The following is a 22,424-nucleotide window of genomic DNA, read 5'->3' on the forward strand; positions in this document are numbered from 1 at the left end:
TTGTTTTCCGAGGCAACGGTGACGAACGCTGTCGTCGAAAAGGGGCTCTCATCGATTCTATCTCTGTTTTGTGTGATATCAAGCTCAAATAAACGCCGTATGGATTACCTTCGCAACATGGTATGTACATTTTGTTATTAGTATTTCATTTTATTCTGACACGACTGCATTTCACTGTCGATCGCTGTAAGAGTTCGTGGGTCGCAATGCCGGTCCAACCTTTCTTCGCCGGGTGTCACGTCAGCATCGAGTTGCAATTGTAAAGGATCGGTCCCGAAGCGCTTATCAATTCGCGGTCCAACAGCGCAAATCCAGCACTTCGATCAAACACGCGCGTCCGCTCCAGTGTGAACAGGCATTTACGTGGCTCTTGCTTACACTGTCGTAGTTCAAACGTATCTTTTTTAACGTCGGCTCGCTCCTGCATCTCCGAGGCCGCAAAAAACGCCGCGGCTATTTGTTCCCATCTACGTCACTTTGCAAACGACTGCGGGCCGTCTTTTACAAACGATGACAGTTGTGTTGACTTGGTAGCGATCGAGTTCGTAGCAGTCAATGCGGGTGGTTACGCATCCCGGCCTCGGCATTCGGGCGAGTTTAAATCGTGTTAGCGTATAGAGTTGGTCGTGGTTAGCGTCGACATATCACTGCACGGATACGAACCCCAAACAAGCGGTGGCAGAAAGGCCGCCTGTGTTTATGAAAAATCCACGTGCTCCGAACGGCTCCGAAGGGCTCCGAACAAATGCCGAGCTCTCCGATTGGTTGTTCGTGCTGCCGAAGACGCCGTCGCCATAGCAACAGCACCGGTAAGTTTTAGTTTTTCCGTACGACAACGTCGCTTTCCTCCTCTCACTTAAGAACGCGTTCGTGAATACCGATTTCTCCACTTCTTACGATGTTCTTAACTTACGAACTTCTTAGCTAAGTTGTCGTAAACTAAGAAGCTCTTCGTGAATCTGGCCTCAGGTTTGGAGTGTTGGTAAATGTGGGACTCTTGTAACGTTTCTTCTTGATATGAATGTGTGTGCCCTCATGAAGAATACTTCACGATTCTGAATTGTTCAAGTCTGTTTATGATTGACCTCAAAATAAATCAATCTGAAGCACTTTTTGTTGTTGCCTGAAAATACTTCGTAAACACGTAAACAAACGGAAGCAGTATGACAAGAATAGCTATCTTAATATTTCACAGCAGTAAAGACAATAATTTTTGCTCTTTCGTGGTGTGAAGCCTCTAATAAGAAGCATTTGTGCCATCAAGTAAAAGAAGCCGCGCGACAGCAAGCTCGGCAAAAAAAGCGCCGGAAACGAAACCGAAACTGAAACCACCGGAACCGGAATCAAGAGTAAGCTTTTCTCATCGACCATTTGGCGCGCTAGTTGTTATACGGGACGCTGGGGCCTACGGCAGTGTCCGCTCTTTACCTTGTGTAGATTACTCTATGCGTGCGTGAGGGGCGTGAGGGGTGTGAGGGCCGCAAAGGCGGTGAGGAGCGTGAGGGCGGTGAGTGGCGTGAGGGCCGTGAGTGGCGTGAGGGCCGTGAGGGCGGTGAGTGGCGTGAGGGCTATGAGTGCGTGAGGGCCGTGAGGGCGGTGAGTGGCGTGAGGGCGGTGAGTGGCGTGAGGGCGGTGAGTGGCGTGACGGCGGTGAGTGGCGTGAGGGCGGTGAGTGGCGTGAGGGCTATGAGTGAGTGAGGGGCGTGAGGGCCGTGAGGGCCGTGAAGGCAGTGAGGGCCGTGAGGTTCAGTGAGGGTGAGTGAAGGGCTGAAGGTGAGTGTGACTGTGAGGGTTAGGGTAAGTGAGGGGCTGAAGGTGAGTGTAGCTGTGAGGGTGAGGGTCAGTGAGGGGCTTAGGTGAGTGTGACTGTGAGGGTGAGGGTGAGTGAGGGCGACCTAAAATGCCGACCTCTGCATGCCATTTCGCAAATACTTCATTGGTAGCATTCAAATACGTGGAATACCATAGTTAAAACTCTCGTTATCTGAGCAGAACGCAAGCAGCCAGCAATAAACCACTGCTTAATTAAAAAAAAAAAGGTTGCGCAATTTTTTTTTTGTTTTACGCTTTATTTTGCTTATTCATCCCATATACTATCACTCTTATCAGGAACTTTCACAGGAGTGGTTGAACGCAACCATGCTTCTGAAAAGCATAGACATGAAATCAAATTCACTTGATGGCAAATCAAACACAATGAAAGAAACACGCCCAGCATGCAACAAGATGGGGAAAAGAAAAAAAGAAAGCCTGGGCTGTGCATATACACAATTTCGTTCAATAGTTCGCCTGTAACAATAAAATAGAGCAAGCTTGAAACACTATCTAGTGAATATGCATTCCTGCAAATGACATGTGTGCTTTTAAGCATGGTAAATAATCACATGAAGGATATGAAACTTCACTGATCAATATGGAGTGAATCCGAGAAAGAACTACATGGAAAGTAGTTTTAGACGTTTGGTTTTCCGTCTGTACTCAAGCGAGAAATCTTTAGATGGAAAAAAAAAAACAAGAAAAGAAATAATAAAGCCTGGGGCAAGGCTTGAATACCTAAACCAGATCATTGTATGTGGACCGCAAGCTCGTCTGCTTCATACATAGGGGTTCCGATGATGCCAAAACGCCGAGCTCTTATTGGCTGGTTAAAAAAATAGGGGGTACACGTCAATGCATCTGGCATTGAGGTCTACCCACAATCCTTCCAATCAAGGTCAATCAGAACTCGGAGTCACTCTGAACGTCACCCCAACCCCTGCGCAAAAGCAGACGACTTGCTCTCCGAATAGCTATTTTACACACTTAATATTCTAGACAGGTGTAAAACTCTCGCTTCTTGAAGCAGATCATAACTCCGAGCAGAGCAGACTTTTTCGAGCGGCCACCAACATTTACGATGCTATCGAATGCTTAATAATGAATGTCGCGCCTGCAACGTCGGTCATACTTGGTTCCTCCAAAGTTTTATAAACATTCCTGGTAATGCTCAGGTCTATGCACAACAACATTGTATTTGGAAAGATCGTCAGTTTCCGTTGCACAGCACTGTGATCTGGTCAGGAATCTGGTGGGAGTTGTTTTCCCACACAAAATAAATCCGTTTTCCAAACACGAGTCCATCACTCTAGCGCTTCACACCGCGGCACCCTATGACCCGCCTCCCGTGACGTCAAAGGAGGAGCGGAGAAGCTTTTCCTCGTCGAGCTGATGCTCGCGGTTGCTGGGCTAAACCAAACGCCTCACAATTCCTTTCCTCATCGGCTTTCTTGAAGCGAACATCTTTTTCTCCGCAGAAAAAAGCATAGAAATATTTGATCGCATTTTTTTTATACAAAAGTGAAGCACGCGTCACACGATATACTTTTTAAACCCTCGGAGAAGGTAGAGAAAGTCAACCGCCTCCAAAAGACCAAGTCAAAAACGTCTCTAGTGCACCTTTATTACCTTCGCACATGCCGAAATAAATTTGCTGTGAAAGTTTTACCAACACAGTATACATGACAAAACGATAGCGAGTGCAATTCCATAATGACGCAAAAGAAGTAATTTTGCACGATACACGCGCTACGAGCTACAAAAGGAACGGGCATCGAACGTTTTAGTGCCCGGTCTATGTCGAGCTGAATAAACGGTGGCTGCGTTGAGCGAAGCATACTACAGGACATCCCCAAGAAAACTATACGCCATTTCTTCTCACAGCAAAAAGATCTGTGCATTGTTGAATGCAGTCTTTGCCCAAAATGTAGCACTAGTGGTCCGTACCAGACGCCAAAGTCTCGGAGCTTGCTGTTAGGCGACTCAAAAGTTACGATCGATTTTCGCAAGTTTTCGGTAGGAATATGGCGGCCAACGAAGTCTTCGATAAGGTGGGGATCAATACCGGGAACGGGCCCCACTTTCCAATCGAAAGTAACCTTCTAAGACGATAACCGTTAGTTCTGAAACTTTGGTATGTGGTTCAGCCCACTAGTACCACATCTGTGTGAAACATCAGCGTTTGGCAATGCAGTTTGATTTTGCTGCGAAAAAATCCCGTAAATTTTTTGGGGGACGGGCTGTACTACTTCACCAGCCTCCAACAGCAGTCGGCGGCGATACGAGCTGGGCCAGCTCAGTGATAGCCGAAAGGAGTCAAATGCCGCACGGGGTGCCACCGGCACGCCAAGTTGTGAAATGGACTGCCACGTTGCGATGACAGGGAACGTGGCCAGTCCGTTCCAAACTCTTTCTCAACAGCTTAATTCATTCCAGGCTCCCCGCGTGACTACTGCGCCACCCCAGCTGGAACGCCGCTGGGCCAGCTCGTACTGCTGCACCTTGTACCAAACCACCTACAAGAAAAGGCCTGCGCCTTCCCCTTCACTCTCCTCCCCCCCCCCCAAAACGTCACCACAAGCAGGACCCACGTACCCACGCAGTGCTGCTTAGCTTGCGTCTTCGTTACCACCGACGCGTCTCACGCCGAGCGCGACGCCAGCATCCAGCGATGCCAAGATGGGCACGTCTGCCGCTTTGCGGCAGCTATTGTCGAATTTCGGCGCGTTTCCCGCTTGCGGCGGGTGAGGGATCAACTAACGATGACGTCACGCGCAGGCCTTGACTTCTAGGTGGCGTCACCCTTACGCACTTAGAGCAGCTTAGTGGGATGGCTGTTTAGATGCTCCACCAGCTCGTCCTTGGCTTCGAAGAGCTGCGCGCACACCCAGCACTTGAGCGGCTTGCCCTCGCCGTGGGTCCGCACGTGGATGACGAAGCTCGAGTTCTGCCGGAACTCCCGGGTGCAGTGCTCGCACTTGAAGGTCTTGCCCTTGGAGTGCTTGCGCATGTGCACGACCAGGCCCCACATCTTCGCGAAGGCGCGCGGGCAGTGCCGGCACTTGTGGGGCTTGTCTGCGTGCAAATGCGTGCCCCGGTTCCGCTTGCGGAACAGGCCGCCCAGACACGCCCGGCAGAGCCGGGGCTGCCGGTTGGCGTGGAAGCGCGAGTAGTGGTCCACGCCGGTCCGGTACTTGACCTGCTTCGAGCACATCCGGCACTCAAACTCCCGCAGCACCGGCGGTGAGCTCGAGCGCCGGATCTCCGCGGCGGCGGCCGCCAGCTCTGCGGGCGTGTGGCTCTTGATGTGGGTGGTCAGGGACGTCTTGAGCATAAAGGAGCTCGAGCAGTGCGGACACTTAAAAGGTTTCTCGCCCGTGTGGATGTACGAGTGCGCGCGGAGCTGCGCCTTGACACGGAAGCACGCCGAGCAGGCGGGACACTTGAAGGGTTTCTCGCCAGTGTGGGTGCGCATGTGGCGGACCAGCGAAACCTTCTTGGCGAAAAACATGGCACAGAGGCGGCACTCGTAGGGCATGTCGCCCGTGTGCTTGCCGATGTGGCTCACGAGGTTTTCCTTGGTCGGGAACACGGCGAGGCAGTAGTCGCACTCGAAGGGTTCCCCCGTGAGATGGTTGCGCTCGTGGACCACCAGGGGTCCCCGCGACCGGAAGGCCCGCGAGCAGACGCTGCACTTGTAGGGCCAGTTGGCTGCGTGCGTCTGGAGGTGGGCCACCAACTCCTCCAGGCTACGGAAGGTCCGGCCACACTGGCGGCACTCGGGCGCCCGTCCGCCCGCCTGGAACGGCTGGAACGGCATGATGCCGGCGCTTGCCGGCCCCAGGAGCCCGTCCGCTGCGGGGAGAGAACGTGCCGACGCGTTCATGGAGACGGAATGCAAACAGAGTGTCCCTACAAGAAACGCCTGCCTCGGAGAAAAGTATGCATCGAAGCATGATTGCAAGGACTGTTTCCGAGAGATCAGAGGCAAGTGCATTGGGTAGAATGTGGGACATCTGCCTCCTCTTCGCTACCTCAGAAGACTGCGTTGTCGTCGGCACGAGTACAAAGGCCGTTCATTTCTATGAAGTCAGTAAGGGGCCTTACAAGTACATTTCATTTAGAACACTGTAATATTTCGAGAATACTACCAGCTGTCTTTTCATGCAACTAGTGGACTGTCAGTTGTCTATGTGTATTTAGAGGCAAACAAGGTGGAATTGATTTCCCGCCATTCGCACAAAAGGACTGGCAGCTAATCGACGAATTGATTCTCTCGAAACTTGCTTGCACAACTGGCGTCATTGTTACTGACCTAGCCACTTCCATATCACCAATGCCTCAATCTTGAGGATCCCTTTAAATAGTTTTGCACCGGTCTAGCTATTCTATTGGCCTAGAGCACACATACATTATTCTGTACCGGTAACCAGACTTCACCGAAATGTTAGCCTGTCCGACCTGCCCAAAAGTGCTCGCAAGACTACCACACCCCGAAGCGCCAGCAGGTGGCAGTTCAGCGAAAACAGTCGGCAAGGCTAGAGCCACCAAAATAAGCTAAAATAATGAAGTGCATGAGCACTTCATTACTTGACTGTCTCGTGGGTGCCACCATTTTTGTTGCCTTGAGCAATGCGAGTGCATTTGGCGCGCAATCTTTACAACTAAAAAATGCAATTTCGTAACCTTTAGATATGGTGTTGGCAAGCACGGGCGACGCCGTTTTGCACTGTCGCGTACCGTTCTACAGTCGAACTCAGATATATTGAATTTAAGGGGTATCGTAAAATAGCTTGATACATCAATAATTTGATATACAAAAATATTTCCTGGCGTCTCTGCTAATATCGAAAGCCGCGACAAATGGGAGTTTACCAAATAGAGCATCCAAAAGCAGCCAAATACAGTAAAGCGCAGTTGGCAGAGACCACAACAATGCTGCACTTGGACGCGCTCCTAGCCGGGACCTCCACAGAGCATAAGCGACAAAACAATGTTAATAAAAAATTAAATGAAAGAAAAACGGAAAAGCGAGATGCATAAAAAAAATCTCTTGATCCATAGAAAAAAGTTAAGTAAGCAACAAAAAAGAAAGCTCACTAAATTCAGGCAGCAAAAAAAAAAGACGGGCAAAGCAATAACAGAAAAAGAATAAGGTAAACAAAGATAAGAAGTTCAAAGTGTGACTGCACAACTGTTATAAACACACTCGACTTGCCGAAGACTTTTTTTTTTTTTTTGCTTATTTTATTTTAGGGTTAAGAAGTCGCACAGCATCAGCAGTGTTTATAAACACACTCGACTTGCCGAAGACTTTTTTTTTTTTTTTGCTTATTTTATTTTAGGGTTAAGAAGTCGCACAGCATCAGCAGTGTTTAGGGAAGAGGCACAGGCTACCGTTCCAACAGCAAGCACTCCCTGCTCTGCCTGCGCACGCGCGCGTGCCCTTCCCCTTGTTATTTTCCACTTTTTGTTTTTACGGTTCATAGTCTCTCCTTACCCACAAGTGCTCTTTCGCAGCGTATCTTCCTGCGTGTATGCTGGCTTGGCGGTCTGCCAGCCACGCAACGCAAGCGATGTACTCACCACCTCACCACCGGCGCAATCGGATTGCGGGAAAAGCAACGGGCAGCTGGGCTTCGTTCGCCATATTGAGTGTCCCCGCCATGGGAGTTGGATACAAAAAGACAATGCTCCTATACTGTGATTTTCAAGGGGACGTTTGGAGTGTTTGATATAAACAATGATTCGAAATACCCCAGTGCGATATAGCCGGGCTCGACTGTAGTACTTCTGGAGGACGGAAAGCCGCTTCCTGCGATTTCGGATAAAGCTTCGGATGACTGGCAACAATGATTTCAACCATCAGAAGACAGCCAAAGCGTTGCGATCCTTGAAGCGTAGCTTACTGCCAGCTCAAAGCGAGGTTATCTCCGCGGGTTCTGTCGGCATCCTACCTGAGGCCAGCGGTGTCAGTCCCATCTTGCGACACAGCAGCATGATCTTCTTCCTCGTTATTAGTTCCCTAGACCACAGCCAGGTGGCCGGCCGCTGCTCGTCCAGCATTCTCCTCAGCGCCCTCCTCACTTCGGAAGCTCGCAGCCACTGAAAAGAAAAAACAAACGGCGTGTCGGCAAGGTAAAGGATGGACCTGGTCTTCCATCAATGTCGTTGAAGATGTGGCAGACACATAGACTTCATCGTTAACGTAAAGAGCTCAAAACTGACCTATGAAGAAGTGTCTTAGTTCCTGTGATTACAGTCACGAACAGCGTAAGAAATGCAGGGAACGAAGTTTCGCGTTCACACCTCTTCCTTCGTTCTTGCCAGCTAACGTCGCAATGTCACTGGCTGCGAAGCGCGCCACGCCCTGCGTTTCGCTGACATTGACTATAGTTACAGTTTAAGCAACTAAATGCTTTCCAAGTTACAATAAAATTCCTCCAACGGTAAATTAGTTTAAAGTTTGGAGTGACCTCAAACTTCAGTTGCAGTGACATACATACCCTACTAAAAATTTTGCTGAGAAATTCGGACTGATTGAGAATGTCACCCCTTCATACCCTACTGTGAGCAGATTGCTGAAGAAAAATTGCACCTTGCCAATATGTTTTCTACATTAGAAACAGGGCTGCTGGTCTGCGATAGCAGCACACCTCAACAACACAAGATACTTTTAAAAGCAACTGGAATGTAACTTACTTAGTTTCTAAGAAAGTGTACCTGTGAATGCACACATTAGCAAGAGCATGTTGGCTTTTCTAATATACATAATTACATATTATCTCGGGTAAATGTAACTTTAGGACTTTTCGAGAGGAACTTGCACCACTCTCGCAGCCTATGCAGAGAGCAAGTCGTCTGCTTCTTGCACAGGAGTTACGTTGATGGCAGAACGACGGCAAGCTCCGATTGGCTTTGATTGAAAGGATAGTGGGTAGACTTCAATGCTAGATGCCTTGAGGTCTACCCACTATTTTCTTTCAATCAGCCAATAAAAGCTCGGCGTTCTGACATCATCGCAACCCCTATGCAAGAAGCAGACGAATTTGCGCTCCGCACTGCATCCCGTAGTGTCACGTAACGGAAAAGCAAACAAATGAGTGCTGCAAATTCATTGTTTTCTTGCTGTCCAATCGATCCCACTAAAAAAATGGGCGCTCTACGAATCACAGAGTTACATTTGACCCGACCGGATTCGGCATACCCTAGGTTCCGCATTGCTGGATTACGGCTCGGCTGTAGACGGTGCCTGAAGCCAAGCTGCAAACGAACAAAGAAGGCCTACCCACCTCTGAGGCTCTCTGCTTCGGCACTGGCCACGACAAAAAGGTGACCTTGTCGGGAGCGGCAAACGGGAAGCACACCGTTCCTGGAAAACGGGCAGCAACGTTTCAAATATTGCGCTTCCGAATTAGAGACGTCGCAACGAGCACGTTGCAGAGTACGGCGCTCGGGAGGCCACAAAAGCTCCAACGTCTAGGAGTTGCGACTCTGCGACAACGGTGACACGTGTATTCACTCATATTTTTTGTCGGGACGTTTAGCTCAGATTCCGTTTAGCTGTCACTTGTTGCTACTTCGAGGCCACTTTTGATGCATGGGTGAAATCAGACACTAAACAGATAGTTCAAGACACGTTTCAGGCACCACGGTCACAGGAAAACTCGAGTAACAAAGCCGCTTTGTTCCGGCAAAGAGGCAGATGCCTCCTCTGCGAAGCAAGCATAACGTTCCTTTCTTGGCGAGGCGTGGCACCTCCCGACAGCAACAAACCGAGCTACTTTACCGAAGGCATCGGCATCCAAGTGTGATTGAGGAATGAGTCTGTTATACGTTCATTGGTACTAGAAAACAAGGCTGAATATCCTGAGACAAGAAAGATCCTAAGAAATTACTCCGACGCGAAAAAAGGCGGGCAATAACATCCGCGAACGGGATTCACCATCAGTGACGTGAGCGCAGGTTGGTGAGAACTAATTTTCTTGGCTGCCCAACAAAGAATAGTCTAAAGGCTAGACACCATGGAGGAAAAAAACGGTAAGAATTTTGCCCAGCGGCATTTGCTCGATGCGTGGTGTCTGTCGGAACGGTGGCTGGTACGCCATGTGCAAAGTAAATGTGCCGCCAGGCGAAGTTCGTCGCTTGTTCGCCACACGTCTGCTCCACGGAGATCGGCGTTAACAAGGACTCAGAAGCCAACCATTGAGTTCAGGTTGGTTCAGGTTGGTTTTATTGTGCGTAGATCAAAGGTAAATACATTAGAAATATTACAGAAGGAGGTCCCAGAGTCAGAGACTGGAAAGGGACCTCCTGTTAATGGTAGCAATAATAATAAAACAAATTTACAGCAGTCAGAATAGAAAATAAATTATGACATGAATAAGTGAAACACAGAACTAATTGCAGAGATATAAAATGAACAAAATAACAGTAAGTTAAATACTCATAATAATTATAAACTTATAAATAAAATAACACTGAATAAACAGAGCAAGGTTATAACAGTTGGAATTGCAAATCAATTTTGAGAATAAGTGAAATGCAGTGCTAATTACAATAATATGAGAGACAAAACGGCAATTATCAAAAAGAGAGATACACAATGACGTCATGACAGCAATGTATGACTAAAAGGACTGAAGAAATATGCAAAGTTTCTAACAGGTGCATTGATGGTGATTGCTTGATGGCTAAAGGTAATGAATTCCACACAGCCGTGGCTGAGAAGTTGGTGGTAAATTTACCATAGTTAGTCCTAGGCTTAGGCAATAACAAGTTATGATGAAGTGCGAATCGATAAATATTTAACAGTCTGATTGCTAGACGCCCAATGCTACAATAAGTTCGACTTCGTCAAGCACGAGCATCCTTTTAAAGGACACATGCGAAGGAAAAAACAATTTTTTAAAACAGCCTAGATGGAAAAAAAAAGTCATAAAACAAATTTACAACGAAGAAAAATTTTTTAGATCTATATTTACGGCGCAAACAAATTTGTAGTTGGCGCCCGCGGGAGCCGCTGCTGGTCACGCGGTAGACCTGTCACGCCACCGCCCCACGCGCAGCGTGGTGCGCCGCCGGTTCAACGCGTTTCTCCACACCGCCGCTGCCGCTGCCGGAAGGGAACACTCCAGCGCGCCACCGCTGTCAATTCCTGACCGGCGCATAGGTCTATCACGTCGGCTTGCGCTTTTTCAAGAGCTTCCTGTGGGCTCTAAAAGTTACTTATTAATCTTTGTTTTTTGTTGCACTTCAAACAAAGATGTGTAAGTAACTTTTAGAGACCGTAGGAAGCTTCCGAAAAAGCACAAGCACCACGTGATAAATAGCGGCCACTTTTCCGCGGCGCCCACGGGTGCCAAATACAAATTCGTTTCGCGCCGTAAATATTGGCAACTCCAGTGAAACCAACGCCATGTAGCGGCAACGCCGAGAAGCTCAGGAGAGGTGATTTCGACTCTGTCGTCTGCTATCACTGCTTGGTTCTCGTAGGCAGCATAGAAACAAACATTGTTTCCAGTAATTATTTGTATGCTTCCGCCGTGTCATTCCTACACAGAGACTAGAAGAAGGTTTCTACCGTCGAAAAATCAATTTGCTTTCATATGTAACACCGATTTTACGCTGCAGTGCAAGAAATTTATGGTGGTCCGCGTGCTGAACGACGAAAACGAGCTCCTTTCGTCCGCCATTTCGCTTGACCAGTGCACCCCCCATAGTTCGCTGGAGTCGCGAATAGCTCTGAAAATTTTCCGTTTTCATTGTAAATGTCTTTTATGACTTCCTTTTTCCATCCAAGCTGTTTAAAAAAATAGGTTTTTCCTTTGCATGTGTCCTTCAACACTTTGCAGGGCACATTAAAGGAATACTGAATCGAAATATAAAATATACCTCTCATGTGCAGAAATAAGTTAAACACAATCAACTCAATCTGCAGAATGACAATCGCACACTTATATTTAGAACGGATGGCTATATTTTTCGTTCCAAAGGACCGACCTTAGCGAGTGGAGAGCGCGATGCATCACGGGAGACTAATAATAATAAATAAAATCATGGCAGACGTGACGTCAAATGGCTGAGGACGGGCAAGGCTGCTTGGGGGCCGGCGTTGTGACGAGCTCCGCCACTTGGCGTCGTCGACGCGTAACAACCTGGCCTTTCTTAGTCGCCCCTCCCCGCTCCCCGCAGGAGTTGAACAGGCCGAGAGAGAAGGAAAACACGGTTCCACGGGGCTCACACGCAGGCAGCTTGCCGCCGTACTTCTGCAGAGCGGCACTGCTTTTAAGGTCAGAGTGACGTAACATTCGGTCTATTCCTTTTTAAAAATTGTTTTGGCGTCTTTCCAAGCGAAAAATTGGTGTCTCTGTGGTGTGGCCGGTACATGGTTGACATTTAGACAATGAAATGGGAGCTAGAATTTCGCTGCAGTATCCCTTTAATATCGGGCAGTAACTTGCGTCCCCTAGCTTAGAAACATTTATGCCTGTCCCCGCACATTTCTTGCATCCGCAAGAGGCCACAAAGTTGCGTATCCGCCGACAGAAACAAAGCAATTATAGGTAAAAGACAAGCGAGGCACCTACTTTTAATACGCTGGGGGCACACGAGGGGGAAATGTGATGCCACCGCACCAATCGCATGCTCCAGTACTTGGAAGTCCTTCAACCTGAGGAAAACGATGAGACAAGGTTGCAAAGAGGTGACATAAATCCAAACACTGACAAAGAAATGCAAACTTCGGCAAGAAAATATTTTTAATGCCGCTAGATGTACACCCAATTTATTTCAACGTACACATTGAAGTTAGAAAGGCCGAGACCTAATGAGTAATTAAAAAAAAGCAACAGTTACACACTCAAAGTACTAACAACTAGTTACTTTTTGGTTTGCGGCAATCATATAATCTAACTGGATGCCTCTTCACCACGAGTCATTTTAAGATGTATCAGTTACTACCCTCTTCTTAATGTGTATGAGACAGTACACATTAAGTGAAAAAAACGACGCAAATCAGCTGGGCAAAAATTACAATTGAAAGCGAAAAAACAACGAAAAACAATGGCAGATTTACAAAGACGACATTGCACCAGCACGTTGCCCGTGCCCCGCTAATGACGCTCGGCCGACCGAGCTGGCCTCAGCAAGAGTGCACACACGCAATAGGCACAAACAGCAGCCGACACGGGGCACTCCGGAGGCATTCAGTGGTTCCGTCGCACTCACCAGATAGTGCTGAGCTTCCGCTTCAACGCCTTCGTCGCTTTCACCGACTCCGACGGCTCCCAGAAATAGCGGCACCGTTTCTGCTCGCCACCTTCTTCGTCCGCATCCTCTTCGTCCGTCTCTCGCGACTTCTTGGACGCCTTCCCAGCGGCGTTCTTCGAAATCCCCTGCGTGGCGGCGCCGGGCGCCACGCCAGATCCATTGGGCTTCGCCGAGTTCGATGGCACGAGCATGATCCGGTTGTGGGAGCCGTCGGACGCTTGAAGCACGAGGACGGTGTACGGCTGCGTAGCAGCGGTGGCCGCGGTGACGGGCATGGCCGTAGCTACGGGAAGACCCGCCGTGACTTGCACAGCGGGGACAGCCGTGCAAGTTACAGCGACGGGCATTGTAGCGGGTGCCGCTGCGCGAGTCAGGGCGGGGGGCGCGGTAGCCGCTGCCCCTTTGGGCACGGCAGCGTGTCTGCCTCTGCCTCGTCCACGTCTGCCCCTCCCCCGAGTCGTGACGGCAGGAGCCGTAGCCAGAGCCGCAGCTTGCGCCGCAGCCTGTGCCGAAGCTCGTGCCCTAGCTCGTGCCGTAGCTCGCGTCAGTCTGGGTATGGCAAGGCGCGTCGCCGGTGCCGCTGCGCGCGTCACGGCGAAAGTTGTTAAGGGTGCAGTCGTCGCGGCAATGGCGAAACCCGCGGTGGGTACCATCGGTCGTGCTAAGGCGAATGCTGCCATTGGTGCCCGAGCCGTGGCGATGCCGGGAGCTGCTGCACGAGCTACGGAAGAGCGTGCTGCTCCACGGGTTGCGGCATAGGGTGCCCCAGGCATTGCCATTCTGACCACGGGCACTCCGCCTCGAACTGTCGCCGGCGGCGATCGGGACATCAGCGGCAGCAGATTCGACACGGGTGGCGGAGCCCGAGCCACGGCAAAGGGTGCCGCCGCCGGAAACGACATCGGCCGAGACGCCATAAAATTTGCCGTGGACGGTATCGCTTGGGCTATGAGGAAAGACGGCGGGGGCGGTGGTCGAGGTGCAATGCGTGCCGGCCCTTTCCGCTCCACCGGTTGGGCCCCCTTCGATTTCCGGGAGGAAGCGGTCTGCTTGGGCACTGCCTTTGGCCAGTTTTCGACGTTCCCAAAGAAGGCTTTGGACAGTTTGTCGAGAGACCCGGAGATGTCTTCGGCCTGCAGTATGGTAGAGATCGGCGGTTTCGGCTTGGCATTAACAACCTCCTTGTCGGCCGCTGGTGCACCGCCGGCATCTTGGGCCGCACGCCCGCCACCTCTTTTTCCTCCTCGTCGCTGCGCCTGCATGGTGCAACTAGTGTCCTTGGATGCACGTGACGGCGGCCGTGAGACTACAGCCTCTTTACGTCAGAGTTGCAGGAGTGGGCCTCTTTGCTTCTATGTGTTGGTGTTCAGAACACATCATCGCCGCTGCCGCTCCCTCTCAACGAAGCACGCGCATGAGTCATGTCGTAGGTGGCCAACCAAGATCTGAATCCACAGGTTCCAAGGTCTGCGAGAGAGAATTGAGAGGAGTGTGAGGCCCAAAAACACTGCAGCCCTTCCCATGCTTGGTGTCAACTTTTCTGGATAGTTTCTACAGTGCCGTGGCCCCGCACTGCCGTGCAAACACGTGACTTCCCTCGCGCCTCGTTTGCACGCGCTATAGTGCGAATGCGACTTCAAATGAGGCCAATCGCTCACGTAGGTACTTCAGATTTCTCGGAACACTGAGGAAGCTATGCTAGCCTCGACAACAATGCGCGGAAAAGCGAATGCCGAGTATGGCTTCTCGAGAAAGAACTATGTCTGTCAAAACAGAAGCTGGGTCGTCAAAATCCACTTCTACGATGGAATAATTGGGGGGGTCTCCGCCCCCTCCCCCCAAACTCAATGCCAGGCACGTATCCAGAGGGGGGGACCCTCGGGTCCCGGGCCCCCCCCCCCCAAATCTTCCATTTTGCTGGGGCCCTCTCTCCCCCCTCCCCCTCATACAGCATTTTGTCAAGGGTGGCCCCCCCCCCCTCCCCCCGAATGAAAATCCTGGCTACGTGCCTGCTCAATGCTCAATGCACCTCGGATCATTAAACATTGAATGGAGCGTTTCTTCTGTCAATAGAGCATTTCCTGCCATTCTTACATTGCAACAGAGTACAGTCAATCGCCTTCTGTGCGCAACCATCTTTGTCTACTGGGCTGTGGAATGCGCTCGGAGCATGCGCGGCAAATCTCTTCCGCAGGATGTCAGACGCCGGGCAGGCGTACACAACCCAGCGACTCTGCGTTTTTCGCCTGGGTGCACAAGGGCTGAAAAGGGTATATAGTGGAGGACAGTGGGGACTTTCTGTGGACTGCATTTTCTTCCCCTACCGCTATGCCCTCCGGAAAGAGGCCACCGCCACTACGCACGCACACCACTAGCCTTGTCTGCGTCGTTCCAGATCTCATAAGAACCGGTAGTAATATCACCTAGAAGGCAAGGCCTGAGCATGACGTGACATTCCCCAAGCGGCAAATGCGCCGGAGCTCAACAAGAGTACACCGGAAAGTCGCAGACGCGTGCGTCTCGGCATCGCCGCGTAGCTGGTATGGGCCCGTTTTTCATGGCCAGGGGGCACGACCTTACCGTAAGATGAGACCAAATAAGGCTTGCATAGAGCATAAAGTGGCACTGCAGCTTTCGATCATGAACGAGCCAAGCTCTTTTACAACTTTTTACACAGCACTAGTCTACGTGCCATAATATAGCTTCTGAAAGAACTGAGAAAGTTTAAATAAAGACAATAAAAATACAGTCTGTGCTTTCAGTGCCCTATCCAAACGATAAGAATGCTTTTCGTGTAGCTTTTTTCTTTCTTGTTATTGTCCTTCATAAATTTATATTCACCAACGTAGTTCTGCCAATCATTCGATTTTGCTCGACAGGGGCGCTGCACAAACTTGAGAGCTAGATTAACTGCATATGCTTCGCTTGCGGAGCAGAGTATCGCAAGGGTGCTCCCGGGCGGCCATGCTGGATCCAAGGCCGCACTACGGCAAGCGACCGTCGCTTCTTCAGGAGAGCAGGAGGGGCGGATGGCGTGGCTGTGGGGCGGCGTGCCGTGGCGCGTGGAGCAGAGAAAATATAGTGCGGAGATACACCGGACGTACGCTGTCGTTCCGTTACTTGTTTCCCATTTTTCTCTATGACATCGGTAGAGCAAGGTAACCAACGAAAACATTGTCCCTTTGAAAGCCGTAGCTATGCGTTGTCATCAGGTTTGAAGCGCCTGGATGAGCCGGCCGCGTATCACTCCGCGAGAGCTGCAGACGCGAGTAACGCGATCGTCCTCTGTGTCGTCTGCTTCCCAGACTTTGGAAACATGTTTTAAAACATCTCTTACGTTATAAAACAATGCGATCATACAGTACCCAGTAGCTACACATGATGTTCAATGGTCAAAGAACCTTCAAGCTCGTTCAATTTTAGTGTAGATTGCATTTTTCGCAAACGCAAAGCGAGAAACATGCTCCGCCCGAAACTCGGCGCCTACAAGTTCGTTTTCCCTCATGAAGGTTGGATCCAGTTCGGCGCACGGCACCGCTTCTCCGCCAATGCGAAGTTGGCGGCGCAAGGAAAAGGAACGCGATACTCTGGCTCAGGAAGTTACTCTATTGAGAGCTACAGGCCTGCGTTGTGGGACGGCGGAAACGATCTACCAAAAACTCCCTAACGGCACTCGCGCCGCGCTAGCGTCACATAAATTGAATTTGCTAATTCAAGAGCCTGCGTACATGCAGATAAAACGGCGGCACTCCATATCCTAGATAATAGAAGGTTATCACTCGTTTTTCATGAAAATGTTACAAGCGTGATCAGCCGAAACCTTGCGTGTTCGTCGCAGCAGCTGCAAGCGATCGAGTGATGCGCTTGAGAAACGCCATGTAAATGGTGCCGTACTGTTTGTAATCGGGCAACAGGATGATAATAAAGAGCCTACATAACCGCGTGCATGCATCTCGGGGTCTTTATTTGTCTTATTCTTCGAGGATGTGCGTTAGACACGACCATCGCTTAACGGGAATCCGAAATTCCTTTTCATGTCCGCTAACCTTGCCAATCTTGACAGCGCCTACGAGGCTCGTCTAAGAGCTGTCGAATCCTCGACCTAATCCGTTACCTTGCACTTGTTGTGAGTGGTTCTTGGATAGATCGGGTATCGGAGTGGTAGATGAAGGCGCACAATTTGGCAAAAGCCCTTGTTTGCGACCAAAAACTTCAAATTAAATATCGGCCCCAAGACAATCAAGTAACGCCAACAACCATGTTGGACTGGCTTGGCTTGTCAAACGGGGGCTTCGGACCGTGCATTGATTTTATATTAGCAGATTGTTTTAAACATCACAAAACGTTGTTCTGGCAGATTATGAAAGCAAATAAAAAATGGGAGTGTTGTTTGTAAATTACTTTTTACGTTAAGAGATTCTATTTTTAACATCATTGATTAAGTTTTGGTTTCGATATGCGGCGCATTTTCAGAATTCTGAATCAATCACCCTCGATTCCGTGAATCGAAAGTGACGTAAAAGGGCCAACTACGTTTCCCCTTTCTGCTCTATGCTTTGGAATAGCGAGTTCGCACTGTGCGCAATCTCTCCCAGAATCGCCCATAATGCGTCGAACGTGTGGAGTGGTGCCGCTGGTGCCAGAGCCTGCTGGTGCCAACGGAAAACAGCGAGGCGCGGTTCCGAATGAACTTGCCAAGTGGCCAAGTGCGGCGCGATGCTGTCGCCATCTATGTTGTATTAAGAGTACCAACCCTGAAGCGAAACAAGCTCTTTGTCACGCGGAAAGGCGGGATTATGAAGGTGTAGCTGGTGCAGTGTGCAGTGGCATAGCCTCCTATATACTGACAAAGGCTGGCAGATCGTCACGAGAAGCGGCCACCAAAATGGAAAAGGTGAAGCGGCAGACAACGGAGGAGAGAAGAGCCACGTGACTGGCGCCCCGCTGTGGCGATACGCCAAAACACACTTTGCACTCTAAATCTGCGACGGGACACTCTATTGGCGAATTCGCGCGGTCATTTCCCGGCAAAATATTTTGCCATATCTCCGCCAAGGGCGTTCGCGTGGTCAAAGGCTGGCGAGTGCGCGCCGTTCGGGTGGCACTTCTCAGGCGTGTGCTGGCAATTTACCGGCACAATTTTTGCCCGAGCTCCAAGAGGTCGGGCAGCTTGTCTGCCAGACTGTATCCGGTATCGTCATATCCGAATCGGGAAAGGGAACCAAACGAAACAATGGTCGCCGATAGCGGATTCGAGTAGAAAACGAAGCCATTGAGACAGACACCCCTCTGTGGTCCGAGAAAGACAGCAAAAACAACGGAGATAAAGATAAAATATTTTAGAGGAAGCTTCCGTAAGATCAGTTTCCTATGGGACACAGCGTGTTATTACACCGCTGTAAAAAATGTATTGATAGTGCTGCAGCTCGACACTTGAACGCGCATTACTATTTTAGAGGGCTGGGTCAAATCAAAATGCTGAGGATTCCAGCAAAAAGGTAATAACAAGAAAATGGAATATAAGATGGCGACGCTGGTGAGCCTTCTAGGATCTTTGTAAGAGGGCAACAGTTCCTCGAGAATCTAAACAAAATATATTACAATTTGTTTACCCACATCTCAGAGTCCGAATATATGTTGCCGATGCCTAGAGCGTGCCTATTGTATCATAAAATAATCGTGGAAGAAGTTACTGAAGTTCACGCGCGACCCAGGCAGACGAAAACGCCAGTTGCAGGCGCTTTGAGTTCGGGTGAAGAGGGTCACGTGGTGCGCCGCTGGCGCGGTTTTCGTTGCCTGTGCCGCCGGCGTGAGCTCGCCGGCGATTGACCACCCGAATTCGCCATATGGCTTCGTCGTCAAACTGCCAGGCTTTGTGAGTATAGAAGATGCCATGGCAGTGAACAACCTCGTTGGCAGTGGTGCAGTCGTGCGATCGTTGCAGTGTTTAGCTTTGGTGGTTGCCATTTTCAGTGACCGCAAAACAATTAGTTAAAAGCACGAGACTGTTTACGTGTAAGAATGCGAAATAATTCTTACACACAGCGCATTCCTACAACCAGAGTGCAACGTCATCCTTCTTCACATGGTGCTCCAGCGGTGACATCACGCTCCCCCACTGCGCAGGTGCGGCGCCCCCTCCGGATCCACAGCTTCCGATGCATCTGCGTTGCTGTACTTTTCTTTGTGTTTTATTTCTGAGGCGCGTCCGCTTTGACCTTAAGCAGCCCCGCCGGTTTCTGTGACGAAGCATTCAATATGACGCGTCGCAGCCAATGGGAATTGATTCCTCATTTCGCTGTTACAGACAACGCCGGCTTCGCGCCATGAGGCAGTTATAGCTTTCGCATCAAAACTCAAACCATCGTGCAAATCTTTGCCGACAGTGTTAGACTCCACCACATGCTGACTGCAGAAGAGTTACAAGACGTAACGAAAGGAGCGCAGTCTTTCACTTTAATGCACTGTGGGCAACGGCATAGGGGTGAGCAGAATATAGCCGAGCGCCAAAGGTGTGGGCCAACCATTTTTTTTTTTCTTTTGCGATGCAGGTGTTTTAGGACGTCAGCCTCGTCTTGCAGTTCATCACGCAGATCTCGACAACTCAAAAGATGCTTTCAATTTTTGAGCCGGTCAATATCTCTTCACAAGTTGCATTTCTCCCGTGGTAAGCTCCTCTCTTATATGACTTCTAATCCTTATTGCCCCATCTTTTTGTCTTGTGAAGTTAACACATAAACCGACAGGCCACATCCCGCAAGCAGGACTTGTTTCCAGGAAACCTGAAAAATGGATGACTGAAGCGTACTTGTGAAAAAATTCTAAACATTCACTTTGTGAAAACAAATGTAACCAAATTTACCACAAGAATGCCAAGATGTGCTCCTCTGGCGTCTTTTGTCTCCGGCTGCCGTGACGTTGGGTCTTCGGGTAGTGAGCAGACTTCCTGAAGTTCCTGCTATAAGCTCATAGCAGACTGCTCTTTGTACCCTAAAATTCTGCTGTAAGTGTAAAAGAACTCAATTTTTTTTTTTATTTATGCCAACGAAGGCTGGTGGACGAAAAAAGAAAAGTGCTAACTATAATTATCACTTAACATTTGTGAAAACAGCCTTTATTCATTTTAACTTACCATAAATCGTGGCGAGCGTGCATAAAGTATGACTTCGGTCTCTAGAAGCTTTTTTTTTGTTTGGCACGACACATATGGTCACGAAAATTGTTTGGTACTTTGCTCTGATAACCGTCCCGGTTAGGTTTCCGCAAAATTGGTCGGTAGATGAGCACGAGTTTCGTCTGCGAGAGTATGGCGACATTAATTACACGCTAGATGAGAAATTTGGTCACACCCATGGTAGCAGAACGCGAGACCGACAAAGAGTTGTTAAAGTTAAGAAAGTGTTTCCTGATGTAACGAATCGAAACAGTAGTAATTGAGCAGTCAACATGACAGACTGATCAGTATACAGCGCTTAATTTTATTTTGAACATATTACAAAACAAAATCTGCAAACTTATTTTTGGGGGGCTCAATATTTTGTGATTTAGGTCAAAGCTGAAGTTTCGGAATAATTTGCGGGTTCTAATTTTCGCGACGCGGTGGGATCTTAATATAGATTCCAATGTGTTTACCTTTTACCGGAACTTTTCGTGGGACCTAATTTCCGCGAATTGGAGGCGATTCGCAAAAATTAGGTCCTTGCGAAAATTAAGTCCTTTACAGTATATCAAGGATAATTCCTTAAATTTCTTGATTAACTTATTAATTTGTGAAAATAAATATGGTTTCAATTGGAAACTTGTTGAGCATTCTCGTAAACCACTAAATTATTTTATTCTAGAGTAGAAAACGCGGCGATGCACCAAAGTTAACACTCGTGCAGCAGGCTCAAAGCTAGCGGTGGGGAAACACCGATAATAATTTAATTATCTGCGTTTTCGGTAGAGGAGATCTGCAGGGTGTCTAAGGAACAGAAGAGTACTGCTGTAGGCTGGAAAAGATGCTGAAGGGGACGAACACCCGATCCCTAAAGGGCTTTTCAAGTGCAAGCAGATGGTGCTTCTCTACAGGATTTGATCCCCGTTAGGTGGATCCTGCAGAGAAAAGAGGGGGGGGGGGGTCGCAATGGGCCACTAGAGTGGGGGGGGGGGGGGGCAAGGGGGGGGGATGTTGTGGAGGGCCACAAGAGTGGGCGGTGGGAAGGGGGGCGGGGGGGGACTGTGGTATCGTGGAGGACTACGAGAGTGGCGGTGGCAATTAGTTCATCAAACTATGTTCCATCAACACGCAATGTTTCATTGACAGCACAGATTAGCTTTTTTCTGTAATAAGCTGCATCAGACTGTCGCTGCGAAGCAGTGTGTACGGGTGGGTCAGGTGGGTCAACATTTTTGTAATAAGCTGCCACAGGCTGTTGCCGCGAAGCGTCGTAAACGGGACGTTCGGATGGGTTAACATGCACCCCAGTGATACACGCATGACGAAATGCCCCAACAGCGTGCAATTCGCAAAATGAGTGTCGATGAAACGTTCGCGTCGACGAAACAAATGTCCATGAAATGTGTGTCCATGAAAAGTAGTTCACAAAACGTAATTCTACGAAACGACTTTGAGGGGTGGGTTTCATGGCAGGCTACTGCCCTGGGTGCTGCTGACCCTAGTGACGCCACTGGCTTGTGGTGATGGTCGTGTATGTCTATCTTGGCTGCTTATAGTTTATTTTTCTTCTCCAGATGATCTGGTACTAAGCCTAACTGATCACCTAAAAAGCATGTTTCGCAAGTTACTTCCATTATAACATAAACAATTCCACATAAAGAAAGAACTACCACACAATTAAAATTATTTTTTTTATTTTTCACTTTAAAAATATAATTTCATGTTGCAGGGAAAGCATGCACAAAAATGTATGGACAAAACAGAATGAAAGTTGTTTTTTTCTACTGACGAAAACAAGCTTGATTTGCAGAAACAAGGTTCTTTCCCTAAAGCACTACACCTGGCGGCGATATAAAAACAATCTTCGAAGTGTCACAGTTTCACAAATGCGGCAAGAAGAGATGACCCAGATGCACTTCGTAGAGTAACCTGGCAGGATGGACCTTCAGATGCAGCACCAGAAGTTTCCCCATTGAGAAACACCACAGGCACACCCATCACTTCAACAGCATAATGTACATTATCACAGATGCATCTTAGTGTGTATCCTCAGCAATCACATACATCCTCACAGGTGTATTTTAAGCATGAGGTGCATCTCAACATACATCCACCAGGTGCATGTACACCTGTACAAGAGCAACTTAACATACATCCTCACAGGTGCATATTAATGTGC

The 22,424-nt window shown here is 49.1% G+C and overlaps 1 protein-coding gene across 1 annotated transcript; it reads right to left on the reverse strand.

Moving 5' to 3' along the window:
- Positions 1 to 2,052: 2,052 nt before the first annotated feature.
- On the reverse strand, positions 2,053 to 17,367 carry LOC8039184. Its single transcript, XM_029982725.4, has 6 exons — positions 17,201 to 17,367; positions 13,045 to 14,553; positions 12,405 to 12,487; positions 9,108 to 9,187; positions 7,773 to 7,920; positions 2,053 to 5,670 (listed from the first exon to the last, which is right to left on the reverse strand). Exons 2-6 carry the CDS (start codon positions 14,346 to 14,348, stop codon positions 4,628 to 4,630), a joined length of 2,658 nt encoding a protein of 885 aa, XP_029838585.3. The 5' UTR covers positions 14,349 to 14,553; positions 17,201 to 17,367; the 3' UTR covers positions 2,053 to 4,627.
- Between the last annotated feature and the right edge of the window lie 5,057 nt (positions 17,368 to 22,424).

This window comes from Ixodes scapularis, unplaced genomic scaffold (genome assembly GCF_016920785.2).
Source record: "Ixodes scapularis isolate PalLabHiFi unplaced genomic scaffold, ASM1692078v2 PGA_scaffold8__174_contigs__length_109621045, whole genome shotgun sequence".
Taxonomy (NCBI): Eukaryota; Metazoa; Arthropoda; class Arachnida; order Ixodida; family Ixodidae; genus Ixodes; species Ixodes scapularis.

What these genes read in the sequence shown, in the direction of transcription:
- LOC8039184 (XM_029982725.4), bottom strand. Translation starts at nt 14,348, where the DNA reads ATGCAGGCGCAGCGACGAGGAGGAAAAAGAGGTGGCGGGCGTGCGGCC. An exon ending in CGGAAGCTCAGCACTATCTG is followed by an intron (nt 12,488 to 13,044) that starts GTGAGTGCGACG and finishes CGTTTTCCTCAG; the next exon opens with GTTGAAGGACTTCCAAGTAC. An exon ending in CGAAGCAGAGAGCCTCAGAG is followed by an intron (nt 7,921 to 9,107) that starts GTGGGTAGGCCT and finishes TTTTCTTTTCAG; the next exon opens with TGGCTGCGAGCTTCCGAAGT.